Source organism: Leptosomus discolor, chromosome 7 (genome assembly GCF_034619465.1).
Source record: "Leptosomus discolor isolate bLepDis1 chromosome 7, bLepDis1.hap2, whole genome shotgun sequence".
Lineage (NCBI taxonomy): Eukaryota > Metazoa > Chordata > Aves > Leptosomiformes > Leptosomidae > Leptosomus > Leptosomus discolor.
The window spans coordinates 20,711,082-20,729,821 of NC_141397.1; the positions used below are offsets into that span (position 1 = coordinate 20,711,082).

An 18,740-nucleotide genomic window follows, 5' to 3' on the forward strand; every position below is an offset into this window, starting at 1 on the left:
ATATATATATATAACACAAGTCAGGAAAAAACAAACAACCCCCTGGTTTACACTGACAGAGTCAGGAATACAACCTGACACCCTGTTAGGGTGGCAGTAGCAGTCTGATAAGATGCTGGCTGCAGTCCTCCTGAAGCGATGGATGTAGTTCTGTGGAAGCAGCAATCAGGTAAAAGAGTCTGGTCTTCCTCCGAAGGTCCAGTGGTAGGTAGGTAGCTCTTGTCCTCTGGAACTCCAGTGGGGGGAAAAGCTCCTCTGGGAATCCAGTGGAAGAAAGGCTGCTAGGGTGTTCGAAATCTCAGTTTTTATTTGGCATGGACTGCTTGGCTCCTTCCCCCCCCTCCCCGGGCGGAGCATCTCACAATGGGATGGGGAGTCGTGAGGCAGTTCCTTGATGGGCCATTAACAGGAGATAGTCCAGGAGCGAGTTATCGATGGGTCAGGCGATAAGGCATTGTTGTGCCCAGTAACAGGAGATAGTCCAGAGGGGGGAGGCAGGGAGCACCGCCCCACCTGGTCTCAACAGCTCCTGAAGATGGTAATAGAATATTTTTTTTTCTTTTGGCACATTTTACACTGTAACCCAGGACAGCAGGGGTTAAATGCAATCCCTTGTATTGCTGATTCTGTCCTCTTGGTTTACTGATCTCACATTGTCTCTTACCTCTTTTATTTCTAATTCTTCCCCTAGAAGAGCCATCAATTAAATTTTTTGAGAAGGAAACAGTTGTCCAGAGTAATTCTCTGGCTTAGATGGTCAGCTTTGCTTGATTTCACTGATAAATTTTTCTTTTGCATCTGTTGTTATTACCGAAATTTTTCCTGAAGTCCATCTTTGACTTCTGTGAGGAACAAAGCTACTTATTTATATGTACAGACTTATTTACTAAAAAGAGATACTCTCCACCGGAGAGTATCTTCCTTTCCCAGACATCTGGATTGGAAATGGAGTGTAGGGAAGGAGAGAAGCAGAATTGAATTGATTGATACCTGTGTTGGGGCTTTTTGTTTGTTTTTGTTTTCCAATAGTTGTATCTTGTAGCCTGTGCTACCTGGGAGAATGAGTTCTGCCTGGAATAGGTGATCTAGTAATTAAGAACAAGTGTGGGCTACAGAAATGTCCAGGGAATGTGTGGGCATCCTAGAAGTTCACCCACTCTGGATGTTCCCATGTAAGAGTATGTCCCCTGCTCGCCCCAAGCGTACGAATGGCAGGTACAATGTAAGGTGTCTTGAGCAGTCTTCATTTGAAGAGGTGTCATCCTCACTTTTATCTCTGCCTTTTTCTAAGTGATGCTGTTGCATCTGTGACGGCTTAGGAGCATCAAGAAGATGAGGTCAGCGGTAGGAGCACAGTGACTTTTATTAGACAAAACAGCTTATTTGGTAACTGTGACCAAAAGCTTGTTTACAAGTCCATATAAGACTGTTTTTCCCCTCAACTGTATTATTAGGCCTGATAAAAAGTACTTCTTTCACACACAAGCCTTGTCGGTGGTCTTCTAAGACCTTTTCAAAAGGTGAGGAGTTTCCCTAGCTGATCTTCCATTGAACCTCCCAGATGTAGAGGTGGCAGCATGGTTGCAGTCTGTTTCTGTCCACTACCCTGATGGACAGCTGCTCTATTTAAGGAGTGTTTGGCTTTTGTGGAGGGGTGGGTGATATTTTTGTTTCTTCTTTTCTGAATGAGATGCTTAAATGCATCTTGTCAGGTGATGGATCTCCACAGAGATACCTCACAGTCTTCCAGACATTGTCCTTGGCATCGGGCTGCTGTCCCAGGGGAAGGGGACGGGCTGTCTCTGGCCTCTCCGCAGACTTGTGTGGGTAATGTGAACGCAGTGACATAAGGCCCATAGGAAAACAAGGGAGCAGGGGGAGAGATATTCCTTATGTCACTGATTTCTCAAAAGGATGAAATATACAACTTTTATTTTTCTTTCTGGAAAGGGTAATGAACGTGGGTCTGGCTGGCAGCAAATTCCATATTTTGTCAGATGTTTTGAGGTGTTTACAATCTTTCATCCTCAAATCCTGGTTCTGCAGGGTTCAGCATTTCTGTGATGTTTGATATGAAAGATGCACAAAATCAACGCGATACTGGACACCTAACCTGCTTTACGACCCTGATGATGGTAGTACTTATCATGTGGTTCATCCCAGATATCAAAGCTGATGCTAGTTTTGCCCTAAGAATGGATGTGAGGGATTGACATTTAATTGAGCATTGGCAAATTCCAGCCGCTCCATTATTTTGTAGCTTCCAGCATTTTTAAATTGCAGTTTCATTGCCACGCTACAAAGAAGGCAAACCAGCTTCTGTGCAGTCTGTGGAGACTGCATTTTAATTTAAGACACTTCCACACTGAAACCAGCCTTGTCTGACATATTTCACTAGGGAATGTCATTGCATCAACCTAGCTTTCGGACAGTTCTTCAAGATAAGAGGCTGCAGCTTGTTTTCAGGATGCAGGAGAGAGCCTGTTATGAATCTGATAGTGGGTTTGTTGGGTTTTTTTTTTTGACCTTTCTTCGAAAGTGGATGCCTTACATAAATAGTTGAAGGGTGTTAGAGTTGAGTATATTATTTTATATCTAATCAAAAGAGCCTTTGGAAACCTTTCTTTCTCATAGTTTAAAGTTCTGTAACAACTTTTTTTTTTTTTTTGATAGTAAGTTGTGTGTGCAAATGAGCAAAATCTGCTGTCCAGCTGTGGCAGCAAGAGCCTCTAGTTGATGGTGATGCAGTTCAGCTTTGGCATGTAGCAGTTTCATGGCTTCATTTAGGCATTAGAAAGGACAACAGGTCAGTTTTCCGGAGAGGAGCAGCACTCCAAGCAAAGTTGACCGTGTTCTTTTCCCTGTTCAGTTCAGCCTGAGGGCTAGGACACTTCCAAAAAAGTGGAGCTTTGTGGGTGAGGTAATTTAAAATCAAGGTATCTTGAATATTTGTGCTCTCTGGATGTGAAAGCTCAGGTACACAGGTTCTGGTGGTGGGAGCCAATAGGAGCAAATTTGCTTGAAGTTGTGGAGTAGTTGGTTTCACAGCTGAGACATTTTGAAGTCTGCTACTGGAGAAAATCAATCCCTGCTGGTCTTTGTATGGATACTTTCATAGGCTCAAGAGAGGAAGCCTGAAAACTGCCTGCTTTTTCCTCCTTGTCAGAGCAATGGAGGAGTGTTACCACTTTTCTTATTTTAAACAAATCCGTTCTCTCCCTGCCCGAATCTTGGCTACTAGTGCATTAAGAAGACAAATTTTCTTACATACACCTGACATCTCAAACTTGCACAATAAAATATCCTGGATAGAATTACTGTCAGAGCGTGACTAGGGGATATCAGCAGAGCAGCTCATGAGGGACATTTACTTTTCCTGTTGCTTTTGTAGACACCTAATTGCTGCAAAATGCCACGGCAGTGAGAGTTTGTTTTTAAAGCTTTGAAGAAATGATTGCTTGAAGAATTTGCTAGCTTGTGCACAGCTGACATGCTGGGCCTGGGACTGCTGCGTGTTAAACATCTGCCTGCCTGGCTAGTGGGCCAGTCATCAGCATAGCTTCCCCCATCTGCACAATAGGGGCGTCAGCTGAGGGCTCAAACCTCTGTGCGTTTTTGGTGTTGAAACCGCGATTTGAGGCTGGCCAGCTGTTTGACGAGAAAAGCCAGCTTCCTGGCCTTCTGCAGGCAGGCAGTCGCTAGCCACGCTGTTTTCTGGTGACTGGCGATTCTGGCTGAACTGCACTTCAGTCCTCCCACCGCTGTGGTTGGTTTTCAGCCGTTTCCAGAGTGGTGGGACTGCAGTCTGCCGGCTCTCTGCTGGCAAAGGCAGGCTCCTGTGAGAGAAGCGGGAGGGAACAGAAACAACGCTGTAAAACATTAACTGGGTGACTTCTGCTAGCACCATTCTGCTCCTGAATATCTAACTGGGTTAAAAAATGGATGATCCCAAAATCTGAGGCTCTTCTGAATTTCCCGTAAGAGATATTATGCAAGAAGCTACAACACCTCTGTCATAATTACCACAGTGTTTGCAAACCTGATGCATTGCTGCTCCTTTCAGGAAAGACTTCTAAGTAGGTTCATTGAAAGTAGTTTTTTCTATGCCTTTACTTTCCTGACATGAGCTGATTGGAGAGATTATGAAGTTGCTGTTAATTAAAATAATAAGAAATGAATAATTGTGTCTTGCTGCTCAACCTATGCTTTACCTCTTGAAGGTCATGGAGGCAGAACAGACCAAAACGAGAAGTGAGTTGGTTCACAAGGAGACTGCAGCCAAATACAATGCCGCTATGGGAAGGATGAAGCAGCTGGAGAAGAAGCTGAAAAGAGCCATCAATAAATCAAAGTATGTTTTACATTTGGAGATGAGTTTAGTGGCGAAGTCTGTTTGTGGGAGATACTGATTTGGGGTTTCTTGGGTTTTGGTTTGTGTTTTGGTTTGTTTGGGTTTTTTTGGTTGTTTTTTTTTTTTTTTTCCTTACAAACTTGCCCTTTGTACCTCTCCCTTTGGGCTCCTGTCAGCATGCGGCAGCCTCGCAGCACGACTGGTACTGGTATTAGTCCTTGCATTTGTTGTCCTTGTAAGTGTCTTTTGAAGCACCTGACTTGATAGACAGGTGAACTAAATAGGATAAGAAACCTTTTCTAGGCATGTTCTTAGTCTTGTTCTAGTGCATTGAACCCTTTGGTGAGAACCAGGCTCATGGGACTCGCGTAGATGCTGCCTACAGAAGCACAGAGCTCTGTGTGTGTGTATGCTTCGCAGCTTAGGACTGTTTGCAGTGTAGCTCTTATTTTTAGTTAGGACGGCAACAAGACAAGTGACAGAAACCTGAAAGGCGCGAGACTGCATCGCGGTAGCATGCTGTACATTAGACTTGTTTACCTCCTAACGCTGCTGTAGCAAAGCTGTGCGAGAGCTGTTGTTGGGGAAGGAAGCGCACTTCAGAGAGCATAGCTAAGCAGCAAGTGTCATTAATGAATGTGTCGGCATTTGATCTGTGGTTTTGCTCTGCAGAGAATTGAAACAGCTTTTTGCTCAGAACCTGTTTAAAATTTTGGCCCTGTTTACCACCAGTTCTTAATCCTCTTTGTATTTCACAGTCGTTTTCTTTATATTTCCAGACTGTAGCTTGTCTAAACAATCTGCTTGCTGTATTTAGCTTTTAATCCCTCCATCTAAAAGTGACTTTTTGGTGAAATCAGTCAACTAAAAATCTCTTTTGATTGGTGTTTGCTCAATTCAAGAAAGGATTAGCACTTCTCAAGGAAGATTCAAGCATGCTTGCTGAAACAGTGTAGCAGCGTGCCTTTGTAGAATGAGCTGCATGCTGTTTGTCTAGCACTGCACAGGGACTGTGAAAAACACCATCAGATCACTAAATGACAGATTCCTCTGGATAAGACCAATATCTGAGAAGTAGCTTGGCTGCTAGGAGTTCCTTCCTTACAATAAGATTTAAAATAAAGACCCTGATACGTTGTCTGTGGGGTCCCACATACCTTTTTAAAACAATGATGGTGCTGAGCCGGATGCCCCAGCTGCCTCTCATGTGACTTTCCTTCCGAGTCTTCATTTCCTTGCTGAAACTACCCTCGTGGGAGTGTTGCCTTGTGTTGTTCTCCTCAGGACAAGCTGGCTTTCGCTTGTGTGGCAGGATCCAAACATATTCCTTTGTCTTGCAGCAGGGCTGACTGCAGCGTAAACCCACCTAGGTAGGGTGTTTTGGAGATCCTTTAATAAGGGGTGTAGAGATTCTTTAATAAGGGATGTACAGAAATGCCAATTCTAATGTAGTAATAAAGTGGAAGATGCCTGATGCACAAACAGGCGTATTGTGGATGTATTTGAAGTCATACTACATAGGGATGTCGGAAAGGTCAGTCATCTCTCAACATCGCAATTTTCACATACAGGAAAATTGAAACTGAGCTGAAAACATCAGTGCTGTCAAGTGGCTACATAAAACTGGGAAACGAGGATGCTGAATTTGCAGCTGCTTGTATTATAGGGTGTAACTGGCTACTAGCTGCTTTTCAGGAAGGATTTTACACCAGAAAACTGCTCTGTCCTTCTCCCTGGGTGGTGCGGGAGGGTTGGCTATAGCACCAGGGCCTTTCAGGCCCGTGTTGTCCACTCTCTCTCACCATAAACTCGTGGGTAGATATGAGTCGCTCTTTTTCCATGCAAAAAAATTATTTGCATTTGCCCCTCGCTTCAGTCTGGATTAAGATGCTTAAAATATTACTATTTAAAAGTAAGACTGGGACAGCCTGTAGGAAAGTAATTTAGATGATTTGCAATGTAAAGTTGATGAGTGGATGATTATTGGATTGTTTTGGTTTGGTTTTGCTTTTAGTTTTGTTTCTGCATGCTTGCTTGCTTGTAAGCTATGAATGTGCATACGGCTGCATGTTCTTAACAGTTGCCACATCTGGCTCAGCGCCTCTGAGCTGTAGGATAATGAACTTGCCTGTGTTAGCTGGTTTTTGGAAGTCACTTTCTGCTCTGGTGACTTGGGCAAAGTGCCTTTGACTCTTCCTGCCATCTACTTAATAAGCACTTTGCTTGACTATGCAATGTCATGGACTTAGCTGATGATGTGGACACTGATTGCCTCAGTGAACGATTCGCCAGCCCTGCTGTGTCATGGACCAGGTTTCAGTAGCTACAGGGTTGTGGATGTAAGAGAATGAAGTGACCTGAGGACACACGAGTCCCTACCCTGCCAGCGCATTGCTTTCTGCTGGCATCTGCCAGGCTGTGTGTTAGCGATGAGTGAGGAAGAGAGCTCCTGCGCGTCAGGCTGTTGGTCTACGTTTCCTGGCTTAGGTGCCATCTTTGTCTGTTACCTGTAAACATGCCTGCTCATACGTGCGTGTAGATGTATTTGTGTATATGCACATATATATTATTTTTTCATACCACACAAACACACACATGCTTGTTTGCTGATAGGAAAAAAAAAAAAAGGAGGCTCTTTCCCCCAGGTTTGTGGAAGCTGAGGGGAGGTTCGGATTCAAGCCTGGTTGTTCCCTCCTAGTTGGCACCAGGGTACGGAAGGGAAAGAATTGGGTCATTTGTGGTGAGTGGGTTTCACTGTTTCCCCTGCGACACTGTTTTTTCAGTGTCTCTGCCCCCCCATTGCTTTGGGGTACAGCTGCGGGAGTCCTTTAACTGTTGGATCCGGACTACGAACTATGATATTTTGCCATGTCTGGCAGGTCCATCTCTGTAGATTTTGGCAGGGTTATGCCCCAGAGAGGGAAGGCAGAGGTGCAGTTTGGATCAGTGTCACTGGAAACATCAGAGACTTGGCTGTGTGCTCCTAGTGACGGTAGGGGAGTTAATTCAAAACATAGAAGCTGCAAAATAACCTAGTCTCAGGGAAATGCGACCCGGCTATTTTGTGTATGACTGTGTAGTGAATTCAAGCCTTCAAAGGATCGTAAAGTCACGGTTTTACACTCCTGAGTTCTGGTGCACAGTCCAAAATGTAGCTGCAGTAGGACTTAAGAGCTCAGAAGAGGCTTGCTGTAAAGGTAGAAATAAGACAAGGGTAGTTAACATTCTGTTTCGTATAAAAACATATCTGATTGTTCGTACTTTCCAGGAGAGCTTCTGAGAGGTGAGGAGGGTAGCAAGCCCTGCTAAAAATCAGGGCTTTTTTTGCTGCCTGGTGTTACATTGGATGGTATTGGCTTGTGGGCTTCAAAACTTCAAAGCTGGCATGTGGTTTCTAGGCTTTGTACTGTACCTCTTCTGCCCGTGTCCCCCTGCAACCTTATAAGCAAGTTTCATTGTCCATAGTGAGAAATGGATTGGGTGTGACGCTGTCCTCTGTGTCCAAGCAAACTGTTGGAGAGCAGTGCAGTGGGAGGGACATGCCTGGTGGGGCACTGGTGGGAAGTGCTGTGCCCTTGCACGTGGTGCTCTGACCTCCCTTTGTCCTCTCTCCTTCACTGAAAAACCTAAGAACTGCCCCTCCATCCCCATATCTGAACGTGGGGGAGTCTAGGGTTCACCTTCTGTGGGGAATTTACATATGCTGTGGGCTCAAAAATTAAATGGATACAGAGAGAATGCCTACACTGTCAGCTGCAAAAACTGGAATTTTGCAATTGTATTTAGGTCAAAAGACCCATGAGAAGTAAATATATTAGAAAGGAAAAGAGACATTGAGAGCACATGTAGGTGTTCTATCATCTAGATAGTGGTGTCTTGGGAGTACAGTGGAACACAAACCAGCTATGTTAATGCTATGAAGAGAGCAACTCCCACTGGAGTACTCTGTATTCGGTGATTGTAAACAATTGTTCTTTGTTTTTCCACAGACCTTATTTTGAACTCAAGGCAAAGTACTATGTCCAACTAGAGGTATGTATGTAATTCAGATCCATCTGAAACTCTTTACTGCTTACAGTAAATACTGAAATTAGCTCTAAAGTCCTCCAACAACTGTGTTGCATTTCCGTACAAAACCAATTCATTTCAAAAGCTTTTGAGCAATTTGCTAAGCTATTTTAAATATAAGACTGAGAGGCTTTGTTTCCTCGTGTTAAATAAGTGTTCAAACCCTGATGCTTGCTGTCAGAACTCAACAAATATGGTTTGAGGTTTGACCATCTTTACTTCTTGTAGTTTGACGTATCTGGGGTTTGTTTGGGGTTTTTTTTGTGTGTTCGTTCCCCCCACCCCCCTATGTTTTGTGCATCAGACTGTTTAAGTGTGCTTGGGGTGCTCTTTTCTGTACGCTGGCTGGGTCAATTAACAGAACAAGTAACCTGCTTGTAGGCCTCGAACATCATGCAGATGTGAATTTCTGATTTTTGGGTTTGGCAGAAGCGGGATTTTGGGTTTGGCTGGATAGGCTGACAGGGCTTTTTTGGCATCACTGCACTCTGTGTGGTGCAATGATGTCTGGCCAGTGCTTGACCACAGTGCACACCTTGTAGGGCACAGTGGCCCTGGGGTGGGCATGGCCGTTGTGCATGGGACGGTAATCCCTGCTATTACAGCCGCTAGTCTTGGAGCTGCCAGGGGTGGCAAAGTCGCACTAAAAATTCAAATGCAAGACCTGCTTTCTTTGTGGTTGAGTGACTTTTAGTGCATGCGGCCCCCAAAAACTGGAAGCCTGGCTCCTCCGAGTTGAAGGGTAGTGGCTTGTGCTGTGGGTGCGTGGGAAGTGCACGGGCTCAGAGTGGAGCACGTTGCCTTGCACTGTTGGCCACGAGTGCAGGAAGGCTCCAGCGGGGTGCTAGGTCAGCAGGAGCCTAGCTAGAGGATTCCCATTCCTTGTCTGGGGTGCAAGGTATGCCCCACACCTTTTTTCCTTCCCTGGGTTGCCTGAGATGCAACAGGTCTTCGTAAGCCTTGGAGACACTGGTGTGCACCTTTTCCTTGCCAGGATCCAGCCTTGGGCTGCCCTCTGCTCCTCTGTCTTGCCTGTCTGCATAGCTGTGGTCAGCAGCTCTGCTGCATGGAGCTGAACCCTCGTCTGTCCTGGGCTGGGTGCTGGCCCCAAATCCCTTCTGGCTAGAAGCATCTTTTGAGAAATCCGCTTTTCTCGGTGGGCAAAGGCCCACTGTTTGGAGGCCTGTTGCTTCTCCATGACAGCTGCTCAGTGCCCTCCTGAAGCAGTGTGATTGTGTAAAATACAATACAAAAGACAGCACAGAACTGTTTTCAATCTACAACATAAACCGGAGTTGAGTCAGGTACAGATACACAAGCAGTGTTTTACCTTTGGGAGACAGGGTGTACAACACTTTTGCCCTTGCTGTAGAGTGGGTTTGTGCCTGGGGACATGGAAGCTGCTGTGTTACATCTGTCAGGGTTTGAGGCTTTTCTGCTTTCTGGTTTGCAGGTTTAGTGACCAAGAAGTGGTGGGTTTGATGCTCAGAGGAGAGTAGGCTTAGCCCCTTTAGGGAAGAACCACAGCAAACCCTTACGGGTGGTTGTAAGATGAAAAGGGACACGCTGTTGTAAGCTGCATCCATGTTAACGAGAGATTCTGCATGTTAACGGGGGACCCCTGCTCTGTGCTTCGTCGGGGTCCTTTACAACACTCCAGCCCCTGTCTCCTTCACAAGTGCCACTGCTTGCGCTGGGGTGCTCTTGAATTAGGAGCTCTCCCATCACCTAGATACCCACCGTGGTTTATGCTAGCTTGCCTGTGCAGAGCCAAGTCATGTGGACACGTAACGGAGAACTGCATACCGTGTGTTGTTCATAATGAATGTGCATCTAATGACTGTCTTCCTTGGTAGCAACTGAAGAAGACTGTGGATGACCTGCAGGCAAAACTGGCCCTGGCAAAGGGAGAGTATAAGACTGCCTTGAAAAACCTCGAGATGATCTCAGATGAGATTCATGAGAGGAGACGGTCCACTGCCATGGGGCCCCGAGGATGTGGCGTGGGTGCTGAAGGGAGCAATACCTCTGTGGAAGACCTGTCAGCAAGTAAACTGGAGTCGGACACCATCTCCAGTGAGTACAGAGCACTGGGAATATCCTGTGGGCATCATAAGAAATGCTGAGATGGAGGTTGCTCTACGTATTCTGCAGCTTGAAATTTGCTGGCTGTTGTGGGACCGTGGCTAACTTATTAAGCTTCTTGTTATTACAGGAGTTTATTGTATTCTTTAATAGCCAGTTTTCAAGGGGAAGGGATATGAGTTGAAGTGCATCAGCTGTTCCCTTAGCATTGTTGTTGGTTTCTGTGCAGTGTTGTATGAAAGGAATAAAATTAATGCACTTCAAAGCATGCTCCTAATTTTTAAGCCAGTGATGCTGCTGTCAGTGCCTTCCCTGGGGGTGGTTGCAGGCTGTCGGTGACTTGCCGGGGGTGGTCGCAGGCTGCTGTAGATCATTCAGCCAGGCTGCTGAGGCGGCAGCGCTCTTTGGAAACAGACCTTTTGGATCAAGTGCTTGTCTTGCCATGCTGGGCCTGTGGCAGAGGGGCTGAAGTTGCAGCTACAGTAGTACAGAAAGGCGTGATGCTCGCACAAAGGGCTGTAAGGATAAGCTCCTTTGTGCTGTAGGACCTGCTGCCAATATGTGATTTCAGCAGAGCATGTGTGCTGCGAAGAAGGGAAGCGAAGAAGCGGTGATATGCTAATGCAGTGTGCTGAGGCTCTGTACAAGGGACGTTGCTCTTGGCTGACAGCAGCAACACCAAGCAAGCTCCAAGCCTAGGTAACCTCTGCTTTCTGGTGGCAGAGGGGGAGCTTGAGCTGCAAAGACTGATAGTCTGTTGTATTGTGAGTTTGCTTTTGTCCTGGCTCTGGGTGGAAGTGGATAGGTGGACTTTGCACGTGGCCTGCTCTTTCCTCCCTCTTGGACACTTCCTCCCCTTCTTGATGCAGAGTCTTTTTTTGCTGCCTGGTCCTGCAAATCCCAGTTTAATTTGTATTTCAGCTCCATTTCTGCAGGTAAAACTCTAGGTCAGGATTGCAGGAGTTTATAATTACATGACCTGAAGGCTGAATTTGTGGTGCCCTCGTGTGTACCGGTGCTGAGGCCCTGTAGGTCTGTGGCACAGCCTGGCTGTGCTGTGGGAGCTGGGAGGCAGCCCTGGGCTGGCCTCGGTCCGCTGCAGTGGCAGGAGTTTTCGCACAATGTGCTGGAGCTCCCACACTCCGTACTGTGCAGCCGGGACCTGAGTTGCCACAGCAAGTGATGGTGGTGTCTGGGCCCACTGATGCAGTGGGGTTTTGGTATGGCTGCCTATCTTCGGGCTCCCTGGAGTCCCAAGGTTGAGCCTTTCTGAGCTAGGCAGGGCTTGCCTCTTTGGATACCCACAAGTCCCCCCTTCTCACGCAGAAAGCCTCCCGAGAGGGCCTTGGGTATAAACTCTGTTGGGGGCTTTCTTGGGCTGGAGGAGTTCAGGGGCCTGGTATGTAGGGGTGGAAAGAGCCAGGAAAGTCAATTCAGAGCAACCTCTTGCTGGCCCGCCTGGCCGCTGCTGAGGCTGCAGGCAAGGACGGGCTCATCCGCCTCTTTGAATTGCACATCCTGACGTTTGTGGGAGGACTCCAGGTTGTGTCTCGTGGCAGCACAGGGCTGGGTTGCAACGGGGCAGGACTAGCAGCCTGCAAACATAATAACCAAAGTAGCCTTGACAGGTGAAGCTCTTATGCTTTGTAACATGTGGGGGGTTTCTGCCAAGGCCCTTTTACATCTTGATTTCTGTCTGCTGGAGTTGAATAAAACACCTCATGATCAGCAAGAGTTTTCTGGCCCTAGCAGATGCTCCTGTGTCGCAAGTTTAGACTGTGATAAGCAAGCTACAGTTTAAGTTGTGGACTAACTGGTATCAGTGCTTCTTACCAAGAAGAGGACTTCTGTAATTAGAAATGTCTTTTTTGCCCAACCTTTTATTTGCTTTCACCCCCTGCAAAGTTATCTGTATTGCTCACCACATAGTGATAAAACACAGCGAGTGAGAAGAAAGGACACTCTGCAGTCTTGGATTTGACATCATTAAAAACAAACCAACAAAACCAAAACCACAACAAAGTGTCCCGGCAGGGGCCCAGGAAAGGGGGATAATGCTGTTATCCATTTTATGTTTGAAGCTCTTTAGGTCAGTTCTACAATGTGTAAGGACAGTTCTGCCATCTGCAAATACAGCAGAAAGAGGCTGAATACCTCTGAAATAACTGTGTTGGTAGCTGCTTCTGTTTGCACCCTTTGTGTCCGAGTGGTGCACGTGAGCCCCAGGCTGCCGAGGGAACAGAACCACCACTTTGAAACTTCTCCTTTGAGCCGTTTCATTAACGCTGCTGCTTTTCTCCTGCTGCTCTTTCAAGGTGGTTCTGAGCCTCTCTAACAATGGCAGGAATTGCAACGAGATGTAATTGAAGATGATCTCAGGTCACTGTAAATCGTGGGACTTCTTCAGACCGGTGTGATTCCAGCACACGCCTCTGTTGTGCAGAGGCTGATGCACCTAAAAAGCCTTCTGATCCCAGTGGGGCTACTTGTGTGCAGAAGTCTTTGGTTCATAGGTCCCCATCCCACAATAAGCTAAGATTGACAAAATGTTGAATTTTTGCAAAATCTACACTCTTGTACTGCACAAAACAGAACCTTCATTAATGGGTTCCTCCTCCTGTTGCTAGCAGAGACCCTACAGCTTAGTCTAGCCAGACAGGTTGGAGTTGGTTTGCTTTAATTAGAATTCAGATCTGAGCAAACATGAGCAGGGAAAATGATATATGTGGGTGGGGCTTTTTTTATTTTGGTGTTGCTTGGTGATCCTCATCCGAAAAGAGATTTTGGGAGTTCATGCTGGATTTTAACTGCAAAAGATAAGGTGGAAGCAATCTGCCCCTGCAGCTATGTCTGTCTAATTAGTGCCTCAAATAACCAGGAGTCTGTGCTGGGATCAAGATGGCACTGGCTGAGGCGGGCGCAGGGACTAGGCCCTGGCCTAGGTTATGTGCTGAAGACCACGAGTGAACAAGGCCGGCTGGGCAGGGGGCAGCAGGAACAGTAAAAATCCCAGAGCATCTTGGCTTGAGGAGCAGCAGTAGTTAGTGTAGGGCTGGTCTGGCAGGGCATGGCCGGCAGGTGTGCTGTTCCTCGGAGCAGGGCCAGCCTTCATGCTGCATGAAGTGCAGGGTTAAGGCTTTGCAAAGGGGGCAGGCTACGAGAAGAGGCCACCCATGGGCGGGCAGAGCATGTGTGTACAGAAGGTGCAAACCTGAGAAACTGCCTTTGCCCGGGACGGTGCCGGAGGGGTAGGTTTGCTAACCGGAGTATTCTTTCTTTGAATGCTGCAGTGGCTTCAGAAGCGTTTGAGGATGACAACGGCAGCAGCCTCGTATCCGAAGAAGATTCGGAAACTCAGTCGGTGTCCAGCTTCAGCTCTGGTCCTACGAGCCCCTGCGAGGTGCCCACCCAGTTTCCTCCTGCGACGCGACCTGGAAGCCTGGATCTGCCCAGCCCTGTGTCCCTCTCTGAGTTTGGGATGATCTTTCCTGTCCTCGGCCCCCGAAGCGAATGCAGCGGCGCGTCCTCCCCCGAGTGCGAAGCTGAAAGAGGTACGCACAGCTGGATACGCCCTGGGCCGATGCTGTTCAGCTTCATAAAGGGAGTGGGAAAGCCTGCTCAGCTCCCCTAGGCCTGTCGCCAGCTCCCTGAGCTCTGACCCGCTGGCAGCTTCCTTGGGGAAGGCAGTTTTGAAGGCCCTGCGTCCCACGGTTAATGATGACATCTAAAATGTTTTAATTGTTCTCCTGCCTGGGAAGGTTCTCCGGTTCTGTCTCAGTGGAGGGGTTTGAGGTTTCTCATGAAGTAAGTGATCAGTGGGATTCTGATGGTACATTTACTTTAAGGAAAACCTGAGTTTGTTTTTTTTTTTTACTGTCCTGCTTGCTGAAAATCCTGCTTTCCAGGAAAAAAAAAAAAGAAATAACATGCCAAAAGGAACCTCTTGCAGGCTCTGCCAGCCCTTGCTGACAAATTCGGACTAGAGGATTACCACCACCCTTGTGTACTCCAACCTAAGGCCATTTAAGCTGTAACTCGCTGATGCAGTGCATGAGACGAGCGCGGCTTGAAGGCCGACTTTGGTTTCGTTAAAAGCATTTTGCTCCTGCTCCTATATATACGTGTATATATATATATATTTCTTTTTTTTTTTGCTTGCTTTGGCAAAGGAAGCTGCAGAGGCACCCGCTTGAAGCTTAAGTTGCAGAATGAAATCCGGGTTTAACATCTAGTTTAATCCTTTCTTTGCAGGGGATAGGGCAGAAGGGGCTGAGAACAAGACAAACGACAGAGTCAACAAGAATAGGAGCAGCAACAGGAGCAGCTCCACTGAGGGGCTGGCTTTGGATAACCGAATGAAGCAGCTCTCCCTTCAGTGCATGAAAATCAAAGAGGGAATATGCGCAGGCAGAAAAGCTGCCCAGATTGGTTGAGTCCTTCTTGTGCCCTGTCCTGATTAATGGGAGTATAAATATTTATACATGAACTTCTAAGTGTTTGAAGAACATTGTGCCAATAATATATGCCAAATCTTAAGCGTTTACTCTAAGAATTTACAACTGCACTAAGAAGTCTAATTGATGTGGAGGGCTGAAGTTTTTATTCAGTAAATCCTTTGTAGGCCGGACAGGTTATCAAATGTTTAAGCTGTGCTCATATTTCACAGACTTTGTCAATTGTTTTGTAGCAGCCTGGCTGAAGCAATAATTAGTAATGTTCCCGTGTAAATTCATGCCAGTAGGGGGTCTGAAATTCAAGCCAGACATTTGCAGAGCGCTGTTTGGCTTCAGTTTTGTAGAATGAAATGCTCTTTAGATACAGTGGATCTCTTGAGTACAAGTGGCATATTCTTTAAACATCTGTATTTGTCTGTATTATGCTGAAACTGTAGAAATATTTTGTATACAGAAAAGCTGTTGCATGTGTGGGGTCTAAAAGCCTTCACTCTTCCCTTGGTGCTCACAGAAAGGATAAAGATGAGCCAGGCCTATAAAAACTGGTGTTGTGACGGACAAAAAGGGGATGGTAACACTCGGCAGTGGTAGGCCCTTTCTAGCCACCTTCCTGAGTCTGGCTTGGACTCTGAGGGTGATTCCAGTGACCAAAAAGAGTTGATTGGCCCCTTGCCCTTCCCCTCCCCTGAGAAGTGAAGTATTATTTTTCAGCACTTTAAGTGTGGGTTTTTTTTTTTTTTTTGCTCGAAAATGGGAGTCATAGATGTTTTCAGGACAGTTATGATAAGGGATTCGCCCTTGAAATAATGCATGAAGAAAAGGAATTGCCAGTGTAGATTGACAATGTGTTCTTAAGTTTCTCCGTAGGTTGTACTGTGTGGGGTTTTATAACTGTTAAAGGAAACTGGGATTCTAGTATGCCCTAGAGAAAGTGTTCAATGAGACTAGAAAGGGCACGGGCATGTTTTGCCAGCAGCTGTTAGGCAGTAGTAGTGTCTGGTAACTATGCTAATAAGTGGTAGTAAAAATCCTAGGACTCTTCAGTTTTGGTGGGTAAGCATTTCTGACAGCACCATTTTATCTAAGATGTCGGTTTATATTGTTAATTTGATGGGAATTTTAGTATTGCCCCCAAAGTATTTTCTATTCTATGTTTTTGCAGTCCTGTTGTATTTCGTCCCTGCCACAGCTTGTGTATCTATTCTCAACGTTACTGTAAAATTCTTCACACTACAGTAAACATTTTTGTTTTCCACAATTTGAGTCTGTGCAACCTCAGTGTATCTCAAGCGCCAAGAACTGAATCTTCTGCAGCAAGTTTGGTCTTTAAATACCCACTTCCAGTTGAAGACTGCGGCCCGGCGTCGCTCTCCTTGGTATTGGATTCCTTTGCAGTACGTGGACAACTGTTACCTCCTTCCAGCTTCCTAAATCCCTGCACACGTGATTTGCCTTTTACTCTGAACTGCGTGAGACCAGAGCTTTAGTCAGGTTTTCCAAAATCCCTTAGGATGCAGAAAAGAGGGTATTCTGCTGCCGAACACCTCTGTACTTAATGCTGCTGCCATTTGCTGTAAGGCCATGCAGGATTAGAGGTAATGAAACCTGTTTTCATAAAAATTAGCTTCAACACATTGTAGCTGTTAAGCTGCAATATCTTTAAATATTCATACATTTACACTTTCCGAAGACCTGAAGTCTGAACTCTGACACTGGTAGCATTTCCCAGCCCAATAAATGCTTGGGAAAGAAGTCTGTGGTTCCAGCTTCTGATGTGACCATTACCTGGGGAGAAGCTGGGACTGACAGTATTAAATACGAGGTGAAAAGCAGTACAGAACTGCCACGTTGTACAAAATGTTTTAACTTAAACTTTGGTAGCTAAGCTATTGTCTGTGCTCCATACAGTTAGAAAAATTAGCAGAGGCAGTTGTTGAGTATCTTATTTTTGCAGACTTGCCAGTCAACCCCTATTACATTTCCCTGGGTTGTCTGGGTATTGTTTTGGTGGTGGTTGGGCTTTAACCTCTCTTGCTATCAATCTTGTCTCATCTGGCCAGTTCTGACTGGAAACCCAAACTCCCTGCATTAGTTTTTATGTCAGCAGGATATAAAAGCAGTCGTGTGCTGCCTTGCATGTGTCCTGATTGGGTTCCCCTTCCAGCTGGGTAAAACCACAGATCAGGAAGCACCGAAGGGTGTGGGACCCACCGTACCCTCGCGTTACACCACGCTTCTGCAGCCTTCTTCTGTTGGTGACCCCTGGACTTGGCAGGTAAATCACAAGCAAACAGGCAGAACTGCATATCTAATAAATTAACGGAAAACTTTTTATTTTAATCTTCATAAAAGCCATAATTATAAATATGACAAACTCCAATGACCAACCATCACTATAGAGTACAGGCAAATGAACAAGGTTTCTCCAGTTACTTTTCTGTTGGAGCTCTTTGAGCATTCTGAAGTGTAACGGATGGTAGCTGCCTTCACGGGTATAAAAATAAGCGTCTGGTGTATCAAAGTATACACGATCACTTCAGCTGCCCTGAAGTGAGAATGTATAAAGCAATGTTAACCTAGGAATTCTCCTTCTCTTTGGTATTATCAAACAATTTAAATGTCCTTTTTGACGAAGCGATGAAAGCTCTCCTGTATACAGGTACACAGACTTCCCTCTCAATAGCTGGCTGCTCAGCCACCCCACAGACTGTGCGGTCAAGTGCGTAACTGCTGTACAAAACAGCTACGTGAACCTTTGCATCAGGAAACTCGGACCGGATCTCAGGCTCCTGGAGCAGAGGGGATAGGAGCCGTTGCTATTGTTCATCCATGGTACAGCCTCTCACTGAGCCTCTGAGAACTGGTGGATTAACCGAGGACTAACCTCGGTTTTCCTAACAAAGCCAATGGGGGCATGTGTGTGTCTGGGGGGTGTCTCGCCCTGAGCTATAAACAGCAGCATTATGGGGTCTGTATGGAGCTGTAAAGTAGGATTTAAAAAAAAAATACACAGAAAAGGCTTTGCAGTGCGTAAGGAGGAGAACATCAAGACTTCTGAAGAGGCTATCTCCAGTTATCCCTCTGCACCACTGACACAGAATTAAAAATCATTTCTTTGTAGTAGTCTTCCCTTAGGGAAACAAAGAAAGTGTAAACTCTCTTACAGCAATTGGCTTAGTTTTGTCAGCTATCCTCCTCCTGCGGTAGCTCAGAACCGTACAGGGTGTGACAAGCAACTTAGGAGTGTGGGATGCGTGTCGCTGTATTTCACTGTTTAAAAGCTTCAATTGCACGTTTACAGGCAGAGAATGCTTAAGGGTCAAGAGGTGTGTGTGGAATTGGAAGTGAAGTAACATGACTGAGGTACCCATGTTACAGTCTGAGCTGTGGTGCAGCTATTTAAATTTTTGCACACGCAGGCCTTATTCCTTTCTAAAAGCCTTGCTGTGTAACGCTTCCATGCTGACATCAGCATCTAGTATTTGCTGTCATAGGATCAAAACATGCTAAATTATATAGGAGAAAGAAAAGCTTAACCTAGATATTGGCCTGAGGCTGGGTTCAATTCAAAGGATCAGTTCACTTTCCGGAATTATTTGTGTAAAAAATACAGCTGTATTTGACAGAAAATAGCAAAGGAAACTGCAAGCGCTGACATGAACACTTTTTTTCTAAGAAAAAAGGGCAAGAAAATTTTGTTGTAAGATTAATTTGCCACAAACGGAAGCTGTAGACTAGAATATTTTGTATTTCCTTTTAAATACCCCACCTGAGTGTTCTGT

General features: G+C 45.9%; 1 protein-coding gene across 1 annotated transcript in view; it reads left to right on the plus strand.

The window, feature by feature from the left end:
- The window catches only part of SH3BP5 (SH3 domain binding protein 5), a 53,367-nt gene extending 38,430 nt beyond the window's left edge, over positions 1–14,937 (plus strand). The window contains exons 5-9 of the mRNA XM_086468270.1: positions 4,221–4,351; positions 8,341–8,383; positions 10,276–10,495; positions 13,795–14,055; positions 14,756–14,937. Of these exons, the coding sequence (XP_086324396.1) occupies positions 4,221–4,351; positions 8,341–8,383; positions 10,276–10,495; positions 13,795–14,055; positions 14,756–14,937 (837 nt within the window). The remainder of the gene's footprint in view (positions 1–4,220; positions 4,352–8,340; positions 8,384–10,275; positions 10,496–13,794; positions 14,056–14,755) is intronic.
- Positions 14,938–18,740: the final 3,803 nt, after the last annotated feature.